At 37.3% G+C, this 20,593-nt stretch overlaps 1 protein-coding gene across 1 annotated transcript; it reads right to left on the reverse strand.

The window, feature by feature from the left end:
- Positions 1-19,347: 19,347 nt before the first annotated feature.
- LOC107144172 (ferritin heavy chain-like) lies at positions 19,348-19,899 on the reverse strand. The gene has a single exon (XM_048796422.1). It carries the CDS (start codon positions 19,897-19,899, stop codon positions 19,348-19,350), a length of 552 nt encoding a protein of 183 aa, XP_048652379.1.
- Positions 19,900-20,593: the final 694 nt, after the last annotated feature.

Genomic DNA, 20,593 nt, shown 5'->3' on the forward strand with positions numbered 1-20,593 from the left:
CGAGGCAAGCACTCCACTGCTGAGCCACAACCCCAGCCCAAGAGATGAGTACCATTCTTAACCCCATTTAACAGATAAGAACACTGAGGTTTTCTAGAGTTTGAGGAATTTGTTTGAGGTTATATAGCTAGTAATATATTTACTCACAAAACAGCTTCTTTCACATTTTTTCACCCTCTTTTTCCTCCTCTATCCAATCTATATGGACACTATCCTTTCTTTGTGAATAAAATTCCTAATGTAAATATTGGAGAGAGGTAATTTTGTCCTGGACATTCTTTGAGGACATTGTTCTCTAGAGAGAAGCTGTTTCTAGAGCAAGTATTTGATGGAGTGACCAAGGGCAGATGGAGTTGGCTGATTCAGGGCTTCAATATATCTTGGTGGCAGTTTGTGTGTGTTAGGATGATACGCCAAGGCAGGTTCAAAAGAGCTGTTCTGCTCATTCTAATATATATGGTAATACTGTACTTTAGTTATAGGGTAATTTTTTTATCTAGGGGTCTAAAAGTTCTTTTTCAATATATCAATTTCAAAAAACACAATATAATTTTAAAAAGGGACTCATAATACTGTTGAAAATTAAATATGTCAGCAGCAAACTACCAATATTTAAATTTTCTCAAGTCTGACTCAGGGTCCTCCCCCAACCTTTGCCAGCTAGTGCTATCACCACAACCATCATGGTTTAGCAGTTTTTAAATATATGTTACTTACCAAGCAGGCTGCACTAGCTTTCTCTGTGGCATTTGGAAACACATTAAAAATGTGCAGTTTGACTTTTTATCCCCTTCACACCCTCTACATTTCCCTTTTGGAGAGCTCAGAGGGAGGTGAAGTGGGAAGAAAACCAGCCCAAAGAAAGGAAAACAATGTGCAAAAACAGGTCTATTGTTCTTAATTGAAGTTCTGGTTCCCATGCCTGCCTTCTTGTGCCTATCATTTTATTTTTGTTTAACAGTGATTCTTCATTTAGAAGTGTTCTTGCATTTATCTCACTCTTTTTTTTCTATTCTATTATTTTCTTTCTTTCTTTTTTCTGTTTTTTTTTTCCCTGCTGTGTCAGGATGGAGCCCAGGGCCTTGCACATGCTAAGCTACATCCCCAGTCCCAGTATTTCTCTCTTTATGCCTATTTTTGTACCCCTGCTATTCCATTTGAGGCTTTGGCTTCATCTTATTTTTGTACTGTTCTTGATGAATCTCACTTTTCCTTCTCTATACTCATTCAATTTATCTGCATCCTTGTCTAATTCTCTATTCCTTCTTAGTTTTCCAGATCCTAAACCTATCTTGTTTTCAACTCAAGGTATTTTTTCTAAACTGTGTACCTTTTGGTTAACAAATTGTATTATCCTTAATTAATCCCTATGCATTTTATTTTAAAAATCTCTCCACAATTTTTCTTAATTCAATTTCCAGCTCCATATTTCTTTTTGAGCCTTACTTTTGGCAGAGTACTCACTTGGTTTCTTTATTCTTTGATTACTGGGTTTTGTTGGTAAGACTTTTCATCCCTGCTCTTGGTCTTCATATATGTGTGGACTAAACTGTTTAAAGCAGTGACTGAGGGCAAATGGAAGGAACACCGAGGTTGAGACAGAACAACTATGCTTAAGATTCAACTCTGCCACTTAATCACCAGAACTTCATCTGTAAAATGTAAATAATGATATTACCAGCTCTACTAAGGGACAAAATGAGACAAAATATGTAAACAGACTGCGAATGTCTCCTGCTTGAGAGATTTTTAATCTTCATGGAACTGTCATTCCACAAAATGGCCCCTCTTTCCAGTTAACACAAGGTCAAAATGATGAAAAATGCTAAATTAAGCATCAGAAGTTTAAAATCATATCAAATTCTCTGCGGTTCTAATTAACCTCTTGGTGAAAATATCTTGGTAGTGTTGGCATTGAGAATGCAGGCTGTTAAGTATACCTCTGAGCTATAGAACATGCCTTTGTGTCAGAGCAGGCTATGGAGGAAAGGAAGGCATATGAAAAGTAATTTGCAATATTAAAGTGAAATTAGAATGAAAATAGAATTAAAAGAGATTTTAAGCTCTAGGACCCAGAAATTATTACTTACATTTCCTATACAAGGATGGAACTATATCTAAATCATTTGCTTAAGTAGGTGGTACAAATTTGCAGAAATACTTTCAGTAATAGGTATCTTCCATTTCCAGAAGCAGCCCATTTCATTGCCAAATGTCTTGCTTTAAACAAAATTACCCATCCACTAATTCCAGTAACAAGTCTTAATCTTCTTTCCTGTGACAACTCATTGATGTTTCTGAACAGTTTCTGGGTTATATTTTTCTAAAATTAAAATTTCCATCCCCTTAACTCTTTCTCATGTAACAATGGTTTTTCATGTTACACAACATTCCAGATACTCTATTTGTCAATGACCTGTACAACATGAGCATTCAAAGTTATAGTACTTTGGACCAAGGGATCTAAATGGCATAATGTCATCCAGGTTCACTTACATTGGGAACTTGGGTGCTGTAGCTGGTTTTAGTGAGCTGCTTTGAAGTCCATTAATTCTCTGGCAGGGGCCAGCAAGTTTTCATGTGTATATCAAGAACTTCCATGAATTAACTTTTTTTTCAATAAGACTGTTGAGCATTTTGGGTTAAACTATTGATAATTTTTTTTTGCTATACAGAAACCAGAGGTATCCATTCAATATAATTAGAACTATGGAACCCCTTGACAATGTTCGATATGTCATCTTTATTCAAAAGACAGAATATTGAATGTCAAGCTCTCCCTTATCATTATTTTAAAACTTTTATTGAAGGGCTGGGGTTGTAGCTCAATGGTAGAATACTTGCCTAATGAAGCACTGGGTTTGATCCTCAGCATCACATAAAAATAAATAAATAAAAATAAAGGTCTTGTGTCCATCTACAACTAAAAAAAAATTTTTTTAAATATTGAGTTTTTACTTAATGTCCTACATTCAAAGTGTTCTACATATACAACAGCCCTATGAGGTAAGATAATTATTTTACAAATAAGGATAATGAAGCATAGAGATCAGAACCAAGGAAATCTGACTCCTGACTCTATACTGCCTCATTTCACTGGACAGTGCATAATTGGAAAAACATTATTATGCTTCTAAAAGGAAAATAGGAATTAGACCATATCCTAAAGTTCTTCCTCCTTTCCTAAGTCTCCAAGGTCCATTCTATGAAACTTTGGTTTCTCAAGGTGATCTGAGGATGTGGGAAAGGAGCTTCCATGTACAAGGTCACATAGTTATTATTTTTCCTTAACTTGGCAACTTTGGCCATGCTACAGCATGACTCAAATGTAAATGATGGGTTTTCATGAGCTATTATATAGGAGAACACTTTGTAGACATCAAATACATTATACATGCTTATAGCATCTCAGATTACTCATAAATTTTACATGCTTAAAAATGCTGTTTAAAACAGTTGCTTCTCTAATCATTTACATTTCCTTTACAAAGTATTTTAAAATTTGTTTAATTTATGGTTCTTGGCAGTAGCAACACACATATTAATAATAAATTAAGAAGTTTTAAAATGTATTTGTAAGTGGACCAATGAGGAAGGGTAGGAAATGGGAAAATTCAAAAATCTTTTAATGGTACTTTGTAATTCTTTGAAGCAGAAATTCACTCAAGTTCAACAGATTATAATATGCAAAAAAGCTTGGAGAAGAAATGTATGTTAATGATACTGGGCCACTCTTGTATATACTTAAAATAATGACCACAGCAAAAGTCCCAGTAAGAATAATCAGGCAAGAGAAAGAAATAATGGAGAATCCAAATTGGAAAGGAGTAAATCAAATTGTCACTATTTGTGAATGACATGATCTTGTATTTAGAAAACTCTAAATACAATAAATACATTCAGCAAAATTGCAGCACACACATCAGTATACAATCATCAGTAATATTGCTATACACTAACAGCAAATTGTCTGAAAAAGAACTTAAGAAAGCAATTCCATTTTCAAAAGCTACAAAATAATAATGCCTAGGAATCAATTTAACCAAAAAAGTGAAAGATCTCTGTAATAAAAATTATAAAAAAAACTCATGAAAGAAATTGAAGAGAATACAGAGAAGTGGAAAGACATTCTATATCCATGGATAGAAAGATTTGATATTGTTAATATATTGATCTACAAAGTGATCTAAAGGTTCAATGCAATCCCTATCAAAATACAAATGACTTTCTTCACAGAACTAGAAAAAACAATCCAAGAATTCATATGGCAAAAACAAACAAACAAACAAACAAACCTTCAAATCACCAAAGCCAGCTTGAGAAAAAATAAACAAAAAAAATGAAGTAAGAGGCATTGTACTACCTGACTTCAAAATATACTACAAAATTATGGTCATGAGAATATGGCACTAGCATACAAACACACATAGACCAATAGGAAAGGACAGACAGCCAAGAAATAAATCCACACATCTATAGCCAATTAATTTTCAACTAAGGCACCAAAAACGTACATCAGAGAAAGGATAGCCTTTTCAATAAATGGTGCTGGGAAAACTGGATATCATATGTAGAAGACTAAAACTTGACCCCTATCTCTCACCCTGGTCATAAATCAATTTAAAATGAATCAAATGTCTAAGTGTAAGGGCTGAAACAATAAAACTGCTAGGAGAAAATTTAGGGAAAACACTTTAAAACATTAGTACAGATGACTGTCTCTCCTTCTGGAGAAAGCCTGCATTCTCCTTTGAATGAGTATTCCTTACTTTACCCCCAAAGCATCTCTCTTTTGAGATTTCCCCTCATTCTCTCTTGAACATGTATCTACTTTCCTAAATCAATCTCTGTCTATGCCTTTGGGGGGAAAAACATTAACATAGTAATTTTTTGTATATGACCCACAGAGGGGAAAAATGCAAAAGTAGACCAATGGAATTACATCAAAATAAGAATCTTCTGCACAACAAAGAAAACAATCAACAGAGTGAAGACACAGCCTACAGAATGGGAAAGAATATTTGCCAACTATTTACCTGACAAAGAATTAATATCCAAACTTCATAAGGAACTCAAAAACTTTAAAAAGGTTATCAAATTTTAAAATGGTCAATGATCTGAATAGACATGATTCAAAAGAAGAAATATAAATGTCCAACAGGAGTATGAGAAAAATACTCAACATCAGTAATGAGCAGGGAAATGCAAATCAAAACCACAATGAGATATCACCTCACCACAATTAGAATAGCTATTATGAAAAAGAGAAGGGGCTGGTCACAGTGGCTTACACCTGTAATTGCATTGATTTGGGAGGCTAAAGCAGGAGGATATCAGGTTCAAAGTCAGCCTCAACAATTTAGTGAGGCCATCAGCAATTTAGTGAGACCCTGCCTCAAAATAAAAAAGGGCTGGGGATGTGGTTCAGTGGTTAAGTGCCCCTTGGTCCAATCCCTAGTTACAACCCGCCTAATAAAAAAGACAAAAAAAAGTACTGGCAAGAATATGGAGAAAAGGGAACACTTGCACACTGTTGGTTTGGATGTAAATTTATATAGATGTTATGGAAAACAGTATGGAGCATCCTCTAAAAAGTAAAAACAGAACTAACATATGCTTCTAGCAATCCCAATACTGGGTATATATCCCAAAGAAATAAAATCAGCATGTGTAAGAGAAATCTGCACTCCCATGTTTATTGCAGCACTGTTGGCAATAGCCAAGAAATGAAAACAACTGAAGTGACCATCAACTAATTAATAGATAAAGAAAATGTAATACATATACACAATGGAATACTATTCAGCCATCAATAAGGATGAAATTTTGTCATTTGTAACATCATGCATGGAACTGGAAATGATTAGGTTAAATGAAATAAGGCACAGAAAGATAAAGACTGCATAATGTAATTCATATGTGGAATCTAAAAAAAGTTGATCAAATAGAAGCTGAGAGTAATACTGATCATCAGATGCTGGGGCTGGTAGAGGGAAGGGAGAGATAAGGAACAGTTAATTAATGGGCAGTAATATATAGTTAAATAGGAGAAAGATATTCTGGTATTGTATTATACTGTAGGGTAACTACAGGTAATGATACTATAGTATAGATTTAAAAATGAAACTAGGAAAATTTTGAATGCTTTCAGCATAAACAAATGATAAATGCTTGAGTAGATAAATATATTTATCCTGGTTTGAGTAGTATTTAATGATTTAATGTATCAAAACATCATATGGAGCCAGGTGCAGTGGTGCACATCTATAATCCCAGCTACTCAGGAGGCTGAGGCAGGAGAATTGCAAGTCTGAGGCCAGCCTCAGAAACTTAATGAAACCCTAACTGAAAATAAAGGATAAGTAGGGCTTGGGATATAGCACAAAAAAGAAAAGAAATTCTATGGTACCCTACAAATAGGTGAAGATTCTTTCTATATTGTCTATTTTAAAAATAATCACAACAGTAACACAAAACCCTTGTGACACAATTCTCTAAATTAACATTGTGCTTTATTGGGACAACCAATATGAATGTTGTAAGTTCATCTTTTTTGTGTGTGTGGTTGTAGATGGACAGATTGCCTTTATTTTATTTGTTAAGTGTTATGTGGTTCTGAGGATGGAACCTAGTGCCTCATGCATGCTAGGCAAGTACTTTGCCACTGAGCTATAGCCCTAGACCCGTAAGTTCATCTTTAATCTAACATTTCTGTCCTATTTGTTAGCTGACTTCCTTTTATCCATTTTTGTTCCTTGTACACTGTGAGAAGTTCTTTCAGTTGTTCATACCACTTCCTTGAACATGATATATTTACTAAATTATCATGGCCCACTTATAAGCATCACTTCAGAAGACTAAACAAATTAAGTCCATTCAATCTCTCTGTGCAAATGACTTTTTCAAAGATAAATGGAAAAAAATCAATCCATTCAGTATAAGACACAATAAAAATATCTTGGAAATGGGTGTAAAGTTAAACCAAGCAAGTTTTGTACTTTTTATTATCTTCCCAAAATGGAAAGGAAAATAGAAAATACAAGAACCTTAATTTCTGAGACCTATGTGGGGAACTGTAATTACATTAGCAACATCCAACAGTGTTATCAACACTGAGCAATTCCTCTCATCTCAACACAGCAGCCGACTCAGAAAATCACACCTTCCTGCTCATGGGATTTGTGACACTTAGTAATGCATGTGTAATTGGTAAAAATAGTCATTACTGCAGGCTTTATTTTTATTTGCTTCTGTATTTTTCTAAAAGAGAAAACACTCAAGGATGTTCTGCTGCTTCAAGAAGGTAATGGTCAGGGTTGCCCTTCAAAAGAATATAAGACATGAATTTTTTTCAATCCTAGTCACCCAAGTGCTGCCATATTCATGATGGGATTAGTGGTGCCAGCACAATCCCCGCAAGCTCTTCTCCTTACAAAGCAACTGGAGCTTCTGGAAGAACCCCAGTCACCTTCCCTTTGCCTCCACTTATGCACATGCCTTGCCCTCTTTGATGTTGCTTCTAAGACATATTCATAAAATATGAATCAAATAATGTTCCTCCATAGGATTCTTACTGCTGATTGTTCACAATCTAAATTCCCAGCATCCATCCAGAGAATAAATTCATTAGGAAATATAACCTCTACTTCTTAGTAATGCTTATTTTCCTCTTTTCCACTTCTTAAACCCTCTGCTCTTGTGTTGCTTTGTACCAGTGTTCTGTCTTTGCTGATTCCATGTTCCTTCCCTGTCTTTTTCCCCTCCCTTGTATCCATTCAGATCCTAAACTTTCCTCCAGACTATATCCACCTTCCATAACATCTATAAGACCCTCTTCTTTTTATCCTCCTCTCATTTGGATGGAAGCCTTTTTTGCAAGAAAGTAGCAAAGATGTACAAAAACAAAAGGGGATCAGAGGTAGGAAAATTTACCCCTCATCTTTATTTTTTTTTTCAGTATTTCATTCTTTTTATTGCTGAATAATATTCCATTGTATGGATATATACTGTATTTTTTTTCTTTTTTTAAATTTTTATTGTTGGTTGTTCAAAACATTACATAGTTCTTGATATATCATATTTCACACTTTGATTCAATACCCCTCATCTTTAATTCAATGTACCTTACTTGTCACATTTCATTCCATTTCTAGCACCACCTAGATGCCCCATAGAATCTTGAACTTAGGAAAAATGCCTACTTTCTTCCAAACTCCCCATTCCTCCTCTTGTGTTCCCTCTCTCTAACAAGGATGCCATCACATAACTAATATGCTCAAAGCTAGAAATCCAAATACTTTCCTTCAAAATACTTTTCTGTCCATCTGTTCACCAACAACAAAAGGTTCTGGTCTTCAATGTCTCTCAACACTACCCTCTCCTCTTCTTCATTGTTTCTGTCTTAGTGGAACTTAGACCATTTCTTTGTAGATTTTTCTGCAGCAGTCTCTTAATAGATCATAGGCCTCAAGACTCATCCACACTCAGATGCTTAATTCATCTTCTACACTTCTCTTTAATCCAAAGGAAAATCTGATCATTTCATGAAAAAGAAAATCCAGCAGTCACATTCCACGGATTTTTGTGTATGATTCAGACTTCATAGTTCAACTGTCATGTTTTCTCTGATCTCTCCTGCTTCTTTTCCTGCATGTTTTCTCCTCCTTACCCTTTGCCTTATCATCCCCTGTCACTTGACCTTGCATATGACAGGTACATACTCTGCACATCATGTACACTCCACTCTCTGGCACATCATGGCACATACCACATGTGACCTGCATATCATGGTACATACCACTCTCTCTGCCTATAATATGATACCTCGTCTCCTCTCATGATCCTCTATTCAATCTTCAAAACTGCTTTCAGGTATTATTACACCCAAGGAAGCTTCCAGAACACCAACCACTCCCAAGCACATGTAACATTCAGTTTTCTTGTGTGTATTTAATTCTATTACAGCACTAAAATATGAATTTGCTATTTCTAATTAAAGAATGAACATCTTGAAAGCAGATGTCTAGCATCTAGTATCTAGTCAAAATGAACTCCTCATAAATAATTATTGAATGTATGAATAAATAACATGTAATTCTAAGTTTCTCCATGTGTTTTTTTAAAGAATTGTTCATTGTTCCACATTCCTGAGTATGACTTTCTAAGACTTAAGTACCTCTGCATCAAGGACTTTGTGTCTCTAAAATTTTACTGAAATTGTCACAGACACATGAAGGAGTCTGATAGATACACTAAGAATCATGACAGAGAGTAAGAGGTCTAATATATGAACTGATCAAGAGGCTACATTCACACCTTTATTCCTCCTTTCTTTTCAGCCTTTAATAGACACATCTTGGACTTATCGAGCAGAAAAGTAATCATTTCTCAGGACAACACTTTCAAGTCCAGCCAAGGGCACCCATCAACAGAGCCCATCATCAGCTGCAGTTGACCAGAGCTCTAATGTGGCTGTTATCACTGAACTCTTTTTTAAGAAAGGTCTGCTAAGCAGTGACCTTGTCTGTTTCAGAGGATATAGAGAACTCTTCCTCTGAACTCCTATACGTTTCAAGACATTTCTTCTTAATGTGTAGGAGCTGCAGACAAGGAATAAATAACTACTAAGGGATAAAGACATAATAGTAGATCAATAATTCCACAGGCTAGAATCCTACTCTTGATGAAACTGTTAAAACTGAAAAAAATCTATTGACACAGTGGTTCTAATATGTTAAACCTATACAGAATTTAGAATGAAAAAGGTATGATATATATGATATATGTGACATATATATTATATATATGATTCAGTAAGAATAAATGTAATAGCCAAAATGCATATAAAATTTTATCATATTGCCCCAAAAGTCCAGTTTCATGTTGTATTTCCTGATATCTGGTAGACCTGAAGCCCAATCACATTTTTGTTATAATTCAAAACATGATGTTTCTCAGGCATTTGCCATATCTGACTCCATTGCATAGTATCCTATGGCTCCTTTATTCCAGCCAAATTGTTACATATCTTATTCTGGATCCTGACTAGAATGTCCCATTTCTCATGTCACCCTTTACTAAGTCATTTCCTTTCTTCAAGACCTAGATATCTCAAGAAAAAGTATATAGTGCTAGAAAAGTAAAATGAGTACTAATTTGGAAGGACTTTATTCCGCAGGCAGAAAAGATCCCAGAAAGGTTGGGTGGGGCTGTGTGCAATGTGATCAGAGATTTGTTTTAAGAGTACTGCTCTCCTCAAAGAAATTACTATCCCATAATACATCTTGTAGTCCCCTGGTCCATTTAGAAAGGTTAAATATTATAATTGGTGACTGTTATCTACTGAGTAGAGTTAAGGTCAAACTTATCTAAAGCATAAAAAAATCAAAGCGATAGTAATTTTGTTCTTCAATTCTTGATATTTTCAAAGTGTCCCCAAAATACCAAGAATTGAAGAACAGAATTACTATTACTTTGAAATACATGTTCCACCATATTCCATTTTTAAATTTCCTACTCTATTCTAGGCACTAGAGATAAAACAACAGAGAAAAAAAATAGACACAAACCCCTGCTCTCGTGGTGTTTTTATTCTAGAAAAAGAAGACAGGTAATGAGCAAGATCAAGAAGTAAGAATTAAGTTAGAAAGTGATGCATGTTACAGAGGGAAATAAAGCAGTATGAGGAATATTTTAAAGTATTTCAAAATTAAAGATTGCATGTATTCAAGGCATATAATGTGATGATTTGATACACACTGTGTAATAATTATCACAAACTAATTAACACATCCATCACCACTCATGCTGTAGATTAGATTAGATACCCAGAACTTGTTCATCTTAAAACTGATAGTATTTACCCTTTGATCAATATCTATGTGGAACACTAACTTTAAGATGTCTGTTAAATGTCCAAGCAGGTATTTGTAAACATAGGTCTGGAGTTTCAAAAAGAAGATTAGACTGGAGATATACATTCAGGATTATCAGCACACAGAGAACATTTGAATCCATGACCTTCATGAAACAGATCACCAAAGAAGTGCAAATACATACTAGAGAGGAAAGTTTTAAGAACTGAGGCCTGGAGCATTGGATAAACTATGATGTTGGGAAGATGAAGAGGAACTGAGGAACACTAAGAGGAGCAGGAGACTGAGAAGAGGAGGACAGAGAGGTAGAAAGAAAACCAGAAAAGTGAGATCTCCTGCAGATCAGCCCAAGAAAATGTTCAAGTAAGATGAGAGCTAAAATTAATCCTTGGATTCATCAGCATGGAGAAATTGGAATCTGTGACAAAAGCCATTTTTGTTATGAAAGTTATGGTGGGTTTAAGAGAGTTGGGAGGAGAAGAATGGATGCTATGATGATGGAGAGCCATGTCAGGGAATTTAGCTGTGATGATCAGCAGGCAGAGGGCTACTAAAGGGAGATTTGGGTGTAGGAGAAAAAATATCCTGTTTTTATTCTGAAGAGAATGATCCAGTAAAGAGAGAAAATACAATGCAAAAGAGAGTAAGGCCATCTCAGAGCATGCAGCTCATTCAATGCACCAGATGGATGTATCAGCAAAGGTGACTCTAGATGAAAAACAGAAGCAAGATCCTTTGGGGAACAAGAGGGCTCTAGGACAAAACTGGAGAAATTAGCCTTAGATAGGGGCCTGAAAGTTTCATCAAATAAGAGAGAGAAAGTAGAATAAATGCACCCAGATGCTGGTGGGGAGAGGTATGATAGTAGGTAGAAATCTGTGGAAGTTCTTATTCCTTCCTTCCTTCCTTCCTTCCTTCCCTGTTTCCACTAAAAATAGAATGGAGGTTCATTAACTGAGAGGAAGGATTGGGAAGAGGTGTGAGTGGTTAGGGGTTGTAGATTTTTCCAGTAAGCATCTATAGTGCATTAGGCCCTTGTTATTCCCCACACACTGGTTCTGGGATTGGCCATGTGATTTGCTTTACCTTATAAGAAATTGTTTATGATATAAACAAAGGATTTTAAAAAGTGCTTGTCTCTGGGAACATTTTCCTCATTTGAGGAAATTCAAGTCGGCCTACTGGAAATGTGGCCCAGACAACAATAAATAGCAGCTGCCATTTTAGATCAACTAGCCCCATTCAAGTCACTAGATGACCACAGCCACATGAAAGATACCAGGTGAGTTCAGGACAACAATTACCCAACATTCCAGCCAAAATTGTTGACCCACAAAATCATGAGCAAATAAAATGATTATTTTATTCAAGTAATATGTACTGGGATGGCATGCCATGTAGCAAAGACTGACAGATACAGAGGAGAATGCATGAATGATGATCAGGAAGGATAGAACAGTAGATAGGACAGGGAAATAAAATGGTGGCAACACTAAGGGCCCACTTAAGAGTCATGTTTGTGGGGCTGGGATTATGGCTCAGTGGCAGAGTGCTTCCCTCACACATATGAGGCACTAGGTTCAATCCTCAGCACCACATAAAAATAAATAAGTAAATAAAGATATTGTATCCATCTACAACTAAAAAAATATTTAAGAAAAAGAACCATTTTCATTAAGTGCTTTATCTCAAATGGTTGGGTGTTTCTCTAGTCACCTTCAGTTGCATAGTTACAAGTGTGATATAGGGGAGAAATTGATTTAATTAAGTTAGGGATTTTTTTTCCAAGCAAGTATAACAAAGCAGATCAGGTAGGGTAGAAATGTATCAAAAGAATTATTATCATTGACCATGGGATTTAATTGGAGCAGAGAGAAATCAAAGAATTGAGGCATAGTGAAAATGTCATGAACTAATTGACTGGATTTCCCAGAGGGGTTCAAGGATTTGGGGTATCAGCACTCTAGAGAGAATGGCTAGAAAAAGAGGAGGTGGGCTGGGGTTGTGGCTCAGTAGTAGAGTACTTGCCTAGCATGTGAGAGGCACTGGGTTCAATTCTCAACACCACATTTAAATAACTAAAATAAAGGTCCATCAACAACTAAAAAAATTTAAATGGAGGTGGTAGTCAAAGAGTGATGCTGAGATAAATATTATATAAAGATTTCATTGCATGGAAATGGAAGGAGACCCTCATTGTTATACAAAATTACATATAAGAGGAAGTGAGGGGAAAGGGGAAAAAACAAGGGGGAGAAATGAATTACAGTAGATGGGGTAGAGAGAGAAGATGGGAGGNATATATATATATATATATATATAGAGAGAGAGAGAGAGAGAGAGAGAGATCAAGTAGAAATAAGGTATTCATTACAGTTGGAGTATATTTAGATCACCTACCTTTTGGTGGCAACCATCTGGTTTTATACTGGATAAAAGCACCTCCTTGCTCAGCAGGTGATAAGCAAGTTACAGTTATGTCCAGGAATATTTGTCTTTGGGTCTCTCTGATAGAGCAGGTGTGAGATGGCTCCAGATATCTTCATCACTAGTCCTCCAAACCATGGTCAGTGGGCAAGACTAAAGCAGTAAAGAGGGAACACCACATGGAACAAGGTTCAAGCTTCCTGTCTTCCTCCATTCCCTCTCTCCTTGCCTCTCACTATATGTTCTAAATTATTCAGTAAACTGTGTGATTCAAACATCTTAATTTGATGTATAAGTCTTTGGGCTTGCAACCTCTTTTTTGGCCTATCTGACAATGCATTTAAAGTCTGCAAAATCATCAAGGTAAATTCCAATGGTGACAAGGAGTGTAACAAAAGGGAAAATAAGTTGTCTACTTGGCCAAGAAGGGAATGAAAAAGTGACAGAGACATTTGCAGGTTGAATAATAACCTGTGCTCTTTTGACTTTTAACCCATTAAGTCTCAAGTTTTCAATCCTACAAACATAATAAGCATTCAAATATTATTTCAAAGTTACCATCACTGCTATATTTGTTGCTTAATTTAAGTTTTTATAGGTGTTCCGCACCTGGGATAACTGGGCAAAGTGAGGAAGTAGAGACCAAGGATTCAAGTACTTACCAAATTCTATTAGAGACCTGAAGACAGAGGGGCATGCCAGTCTAAAGGATAGGAACTAAACTTTTCCTGGGACAGAGGATGCATACCAACTCACTGACTTCTTCACTCTCCATGGTCACCTGGGACAGAGGTATCTAGGTTCAACAACACAAAAGTTGAGTGCGTGCTGGGCTTCAGGAAATTATATCAATAAAAAGGCACCTTAGAGTGCTTAAGTTACACTGCTTGAATGGCATATACTGTGGTGAACTGAAGAATATATATGCTTTAAAGCGGTAGCTATAATGTTCAGTTCCATATGAAGGGTCCCATGGGAACAGGGCCCAAAGTAGCCAGATAATATTTCAAAGAGAAACCAGAAATACAGAATTTTATGAGAGCTCTTTCAATTATTTTGCCAGATCTTAGTTTTAAAATACCATTTATACAATAAAAGAAACTAAGATTCCTTGGAGAAATGGGTAATTCTAAGGCTGGGGCAGGGAAACACATCATGAGTCTCATGAGTCTGGAGTATCATAGTGCCAGAAAGTAAGAAAGTGCTACACACACACACACACACACACACACACACAGAGAGAGAGAGAGAGAGAGAGAGAGAGAGAGAGAGAGAGAGAAGTGGGAGTATGTCAAAGGGATACAGAAGCTAAATGAACAAACTCTAAATGACCAAATGTGAAACAATTTAAGGAACAAAACCAATAACATAATCTTGGACTATAACCCAAAGCATTAAATAAATATTCATGAGTTCACACTGAGAAAAATAAATAATTGGATAAATAAGTGGGGGAGAAGGTACAAAGATTCCTTATAGAAGAATTCCAAATATTACAGGTAGAGAGTCTTCCATCTAGAAGGTGAAGCTTAATTCCTCTTCCCTGCTTCCTGAGTGTGAACTGGACTAAATGACTTGCTTTAAACTATAGTTTGGAAAGGGGAAAATCAGCAACTTTCAATGGAGAATCCTAGCCAACAGCACCCTAACCAAGTGAAAAAAGCTAACATGGCTGGTGATAAATCATATTGAAGTGACGTAGCCCTCTTGATACAGTGAGAAAAAACACTTCACCTCTCTGGATTTCATCCTCCAAACTCAGAATACCAGTGTAACCATGAGAGAAACACCTAACAAATCCAAACTGAGAAACATTCTATAAAATACATGACCAATTCTCTTCAAAACTTTCAAGGTCATGAAAAATGAAAGAATACTACAATAAAGAAAAATTCTACCAATGAAACTAGGACACAATGTTTTCTTATCCTTTAGATTTTTCAATTCACACATACTGAAAGATCTCTTTTACACTTATTTAGGCATGGATTTTTATCATTGCATCATTCTTGTGTTATATACACAAAAAGGAAACTGCATTAGATAAATTGTTTAAAGTACTGCTAGAACTTCTTTGGGTTCAAATTTTAACTCTTCTGAATCACTTTTGTACTCAGAATCATTTGGATATCATAATATTGTCCTTTGTGCTATTATGCATGCTGGTGATGCAGTATTTCTTAAAAGAATACACCTCTGATGTCTCCAGGGTTTTTCCCTAGCAAATGATACTGCTCTGTTGAGTTTTAAAGTGCATACTCATGCAATGACAGCTACAGGTGACAGTGATTGTAAGATAGCATACATCCCAATTTCAAAGGTGTGAAAATATGCATCTCTTAATCAGTGAAAGATGAAAGACTTCTCACGGAACTGAAGGTGTAGTCAGTAGAGCAATTGCCTAGCATGCATGAGACCCTGAGTTCCAGCCCAAGTACAGAGAAAGAATAAGAAAAGAAAGAACTTCTCATGGTGGCCCTGTTTCCCTCCATATTTCTTTTCCAGGTGGAGGAAAAAACTTACCTTTTTTAAGTCCCTGCTTTTCTGGTCTTTGTTACTATGGGTAACCTAACTCAATCCCACACTGAAATATGATTCTTAAAAATATGTTGCCATTATTACTTTCTTTTTTCACTGTACCTTACTCTTCTCTAATGTCAACCTTGGCTTAGCAAGTCAGGTATAAATTTCTTTACCTTTCAGGTGGCCCAACATTTCACTAATGTCATTACTGTCATTTTAACCTTAAACTTAGCTTTCCTGAAGCAAATTTTCCATCAGTATCCCTTTGAAACTGAACTCAGAAAGCACACCCACACCCCTTCACATATACCCTATTTGTATAAAAATTTGTTATTTTAAAACATGAAGCATAGTATCACCTCTGAGATTACTGATAATGCCTTTCTCTACTGAATACTTGATCAGATATATATTGCTTGGGCTTACGAAAAGAAATTGGAGTTGCTGGCAAGTGAAATAAAATTAAAGGAGAATTTAAAAATCAGAAATGTGGAACATATTTCCAGAGTAAAGAAGATTCAGGAGAAATTAATGGGTGCTTTGTACTGCTTGTCACACATTTCTTAAGAAAAAAATACTTTTCCTTTTTCTGGAAAACGAAGTACAAGTTGTCAGTGACAACCATCTATTAAGAAATTTCCTTTTGTGATAGAGTGAGGATTTTTTTCCCTAGAGGTAAATTATTCAACACAGTTAATTTGAATCCGTGTTTGAGCCTGAGATGAAGTTATCAATTTTACCATTTTCCCTTAGTCTGTCCTGATACTATCATTGCTTGAGATTCTGGTACCCATAGCAACAGCCACTGTTTCAGACATCATTCCCCCAAGCAACAAAACATGGCCAAGGACTGACAATCAACCACCTGTGTATCTCCAGGTGTACTTTCCTGGGCTGGAGGACCAAGTCACATATCACTTCAAAGTTTTGAAAAGTTCAGTTACCAACGAATTGAGAAGTTTGTTCAACCCTTTTGAGAGGCATATAGAAGGGGAGGAAAATGAGGAGAGGAAAGGACAAGCCTAAACATTGTAAAGTACAATGAGGCAAACTTAATTAGTCTAGAAGTTTCTTCTTTCCACCACTGCACTGCTATTCGAAAGGCGTTTTGTGACCCTCAAACTTAACCAAAAGGAAGGAACTTAGAACATTTGCATTTTTCTTGCAAAAGAACAAAGATAAAAATAATTATGCTGCCTCTGTACCAAGATTTTCCTGCCAGGGATTCTTGAAGAAAAGCTGCAAAATGTAGCATTACAAGTAGTGGCTTGTAATAGGCACTATGTATAATCACAATTCTCTTTGAGTTTTACAGATGGGGAAATCCTGTTTTTCCAGGTAAAGTAAAAAGATATTTCTAAGTGGACTTCTCTGCATTATCTTGGAGAGTTCCTCCAAATCACAGGAAAAGGAAAGATGGGCTGAAGAGGGGGCCCTGAGAACAAGACTGAACCAGTCTGGTATCAGCTATAGATTCCAGAAAAGAGATCACAGCGGCTACAGTTCAGTGTATAGACTACAAGACAGTATGCATGGAAAACTTACAGGCTTCTCTGTCCACACTTTCAGATTAACTGAATTTGCAGGGAGAGCATATGTGTTCTGTAGCTACGCCCTTTACCTCTTGTGCCTGCAGTGAAGCTACTCCCAGTGAAAAACATCTGAGTGATTGTGCACTCTCTGGGGATTTCCAGCCCTAGGGTCTTTCTAGGTATTCAGTGCCAACCCAGGTAATAGTGTTGCTGCCTGTGTGGGGGATAGAGTCTGAACAGAGGGATTCAGGTGTACAAGTGTTGAGTGCCTTCCTGGGAGGTGCCTTGCTACCTGTTACATAGTTGTGTTGCTAATTCTGAAGGCCTCTTTCACAGGAGAAGGATTTTGGCTGATGTTTAGAAGCCATCCCCACCCTTGGCTGGAAGGCACACCTGTAATTAGGGGAAAGACTACAGTGATTAGTGCTGTCTTTAAGAGTGGGGGGGATTTCCCTCCCTTGCGGTGTGGTTACCTGGCTGGATTCCCAATCTACTTACACAATTATCCTTAGCCCATTGATATACCTGCAGGGTAACAGAAAGAAAGTAAAACATGCATCAGAAAATCTGTGTTCTTGTCCCAATTCCATAACTTCTCACCTGTGTGGACTCCCTTTTTCTCACTGACAAAGACACAGTTATACTTTCAGGGAAGGGGAGTGGGGGGAAGATAGGGCAAAAGGGAAGGTAGATATATCAAGGAATGATATAATGCATGTATGCAAATGTTGTAGTGAAACCTATTAATAACTACAATTAATGTGTGTTAATGATTATAATAAAGAGTCCAAAAAGTAAAAATTCAAACTACAAACTAGAAGAGGAACTTCAGAAAACATAAAAATTTCTAAAGGACTAAAATACATAATTAAGCAATTCCCACAAATCAATAAGAAAAGGGCAAATAATCTGGTAGAAAAATTGCCAAAAGATATAAGGAAGCAGAAATGATCCACTATATTAATTTATCACTCCACTAATAGATTTTGATTCAGAGTTTGGAAGGTATTCTAGACCAGATGACTCATAGATTTGTCAATAGAAATGTGTGGTCTCTTGATACCAGGTATTGTTTACTTGTAATGTCAAAATAGACAGCATTTCCAATGTAAATTCATTTTTCTTTTGAGTTTCAAATACCACAAAATTGATAAAAGTATTTCAAAAAAAAACCCAACCAATATAAATACTTGTAATAAAATGTTTAACCTGGGGGGAAAGACATGGTCATAATACCTGCCTTTCCTATTTCATGAGGTTCTTATAAAAATAGAACACAATAATGTAAATAAAAGAATTTGAGTTTCAAAGTGCCACTTTTATTTTAGTTTGTCAACGTCACCAGATATGGGGAAGTCCATAAGGCTGGTTTTCCATTATCATTGTAGTCCAAGGTGAGTTAGTCAAAGAGGTATTCTGCCATGCTATCTTCCAGGGCTCTCATCTTGTTTCCCAGAATGAAGAAATAGTAAACATTTGTGTATTATGGTAAACTATAAGTTTTCAGGTAAAGTTGAGGATCCCTTTGTTTTAATACATGCTCAATCCCATTCCTTTTACTTCCTCAGAGGCACTTTGTGACCAGTGAATGGTCACAAAGACCCCATGAAATCCTTCCACACCATCCTAATCCTCCTGCACCCATTGTTTAGAAAGGAAGATTAATGTGTTTTCCAGGGGCCCGTGGAATACCTTTTCTCTCCACCTGTGGAGATATGAGCAGCCTGTGGATGGGACATAGGTGGATAGACAGAATCCTGGATGCATGGGGATCTGCCCTCATTCTCAAAATGAGAGTTACACACATACACACACACAAACTCTACTGGACACTTTCATTTCCTTAAGAACCAAAAAATAACTTTATTGGAAGTTAACAATCAAACTGAAAGGCCCAAACTGAAGGAAACTTGCTGAAAAGGCAATATGTAGGCCTGGCCTGGTGACCCACCGGGCAAGACTCCCTGGCATGGGCTGGGGTACAGTCCTGTTCAGTTGTTGTGGTGGCTGTGGCCCAGGGTGAGCCAGTCAAAGAAGAATTCAGCCAGGTGGTCTTCTGGGGCCTCCATCCTGCACAGGTTGGTCAGGTAGTCGCCCAGCTCACGGATGATCAAGACCTGCTGATGCAGAAAGTGGCGCTGCAGGAAGTGACAGAGGTGGGGGTCCCCCTTTTCAGTGCCCAGGCGGTGCAGCTCCAGGAGGCTCTGGTTTATATTCTTCTCCAGGTGCAGGGCGCACTCCATGGCCTGGAGGCCACTCTGCCAGTCGTCACGATCAGGCTTGGTGATGTTATGGAGGTGGACACGGCCTCCACGCTGGTTCTGCAGCTCCATCAACTTCTCAGCACGATCTCTCCACTCATGCGAACGATGCAGAAAGAAGCTGGAGAAGTGCTCCAGGGCCACTTCGTGGCGGTCACAGTAGAAGGCCATGGACAGGTACACGTAGGAGGCATACAGCTGCAACTGGATCTGGCTGTTGATGGCGGCCTCGCATTCCGGGTGATAGTTGTGGCGCACCTGCGATGGCTCTGTGAGGGCCATGGAGGGCAAAGGCTGCTGAAAGACACAGACGGTGGTAAAAGGAGAAATCAGTGGTGGCTGTGGAGCCCGCTAGGGGCCCCCAGGGTGGGTGAGGGCGGGTTAACCGAGGAGGGTAGGCTGGTCAAGGTCCTTGTCAAACCCACCTCAGGCAGAATCTAAGCGGATAATGGTGGACAATGGTGGCCGGAAGCCAGTAATGGCGGCAGGAAGTGAGCAATAGAGGCAATGGGATGGAAAACCTTGAAGCAAGGTAGGTGGTCAGGAGCGGCACTGTAAAGTCGAGTTCCATCAGCAACTAGGGCAACTCTGTGCTGACCCTATGACCTATATAATATTTTTATAAGTTATTTATGAATACAAGGGTAAGTTTTTGTGTGAATCACCTGAATAGATTCAGGGATAGAGGGTGGACAGGGTGGGGGCAGAGAATGCTAGTGCAGAGTTCCATCAGCAACCCAGGCAACACTGCTCTGAGCATTCCCAGAGTATCTAAAAAAAAAATAGCTCTAATGAGATATAATTTATACCCCTTGGAAAAATCACCCTTGGAAAGTAAACATTTCCATGACTTTTAGTACATTCCTGGTGCTTTTCCACCACCACCAAAATCTCATTTCAGAACTTTCTTATCACTCTAAGATAAAATCCCCTATCCATTAGCAGTCATTCTCCATCTTGCCTCTCCTGCAATTCT

The sequence above is a fragment of the Marmota marmota genome, unplaced genomic scaffold (assembly GCF_001458135.2).
Source record: "Marmota marmota marmota unplaced genomic scaffold, marMar, whole genome shotgun sequence".
NCBI classification, from domain to species: Eukaryota; Metazoa; Chordata; class Mammalia; order Rodentia; family Sciuridae; genus Marmota; species Marmota marmota.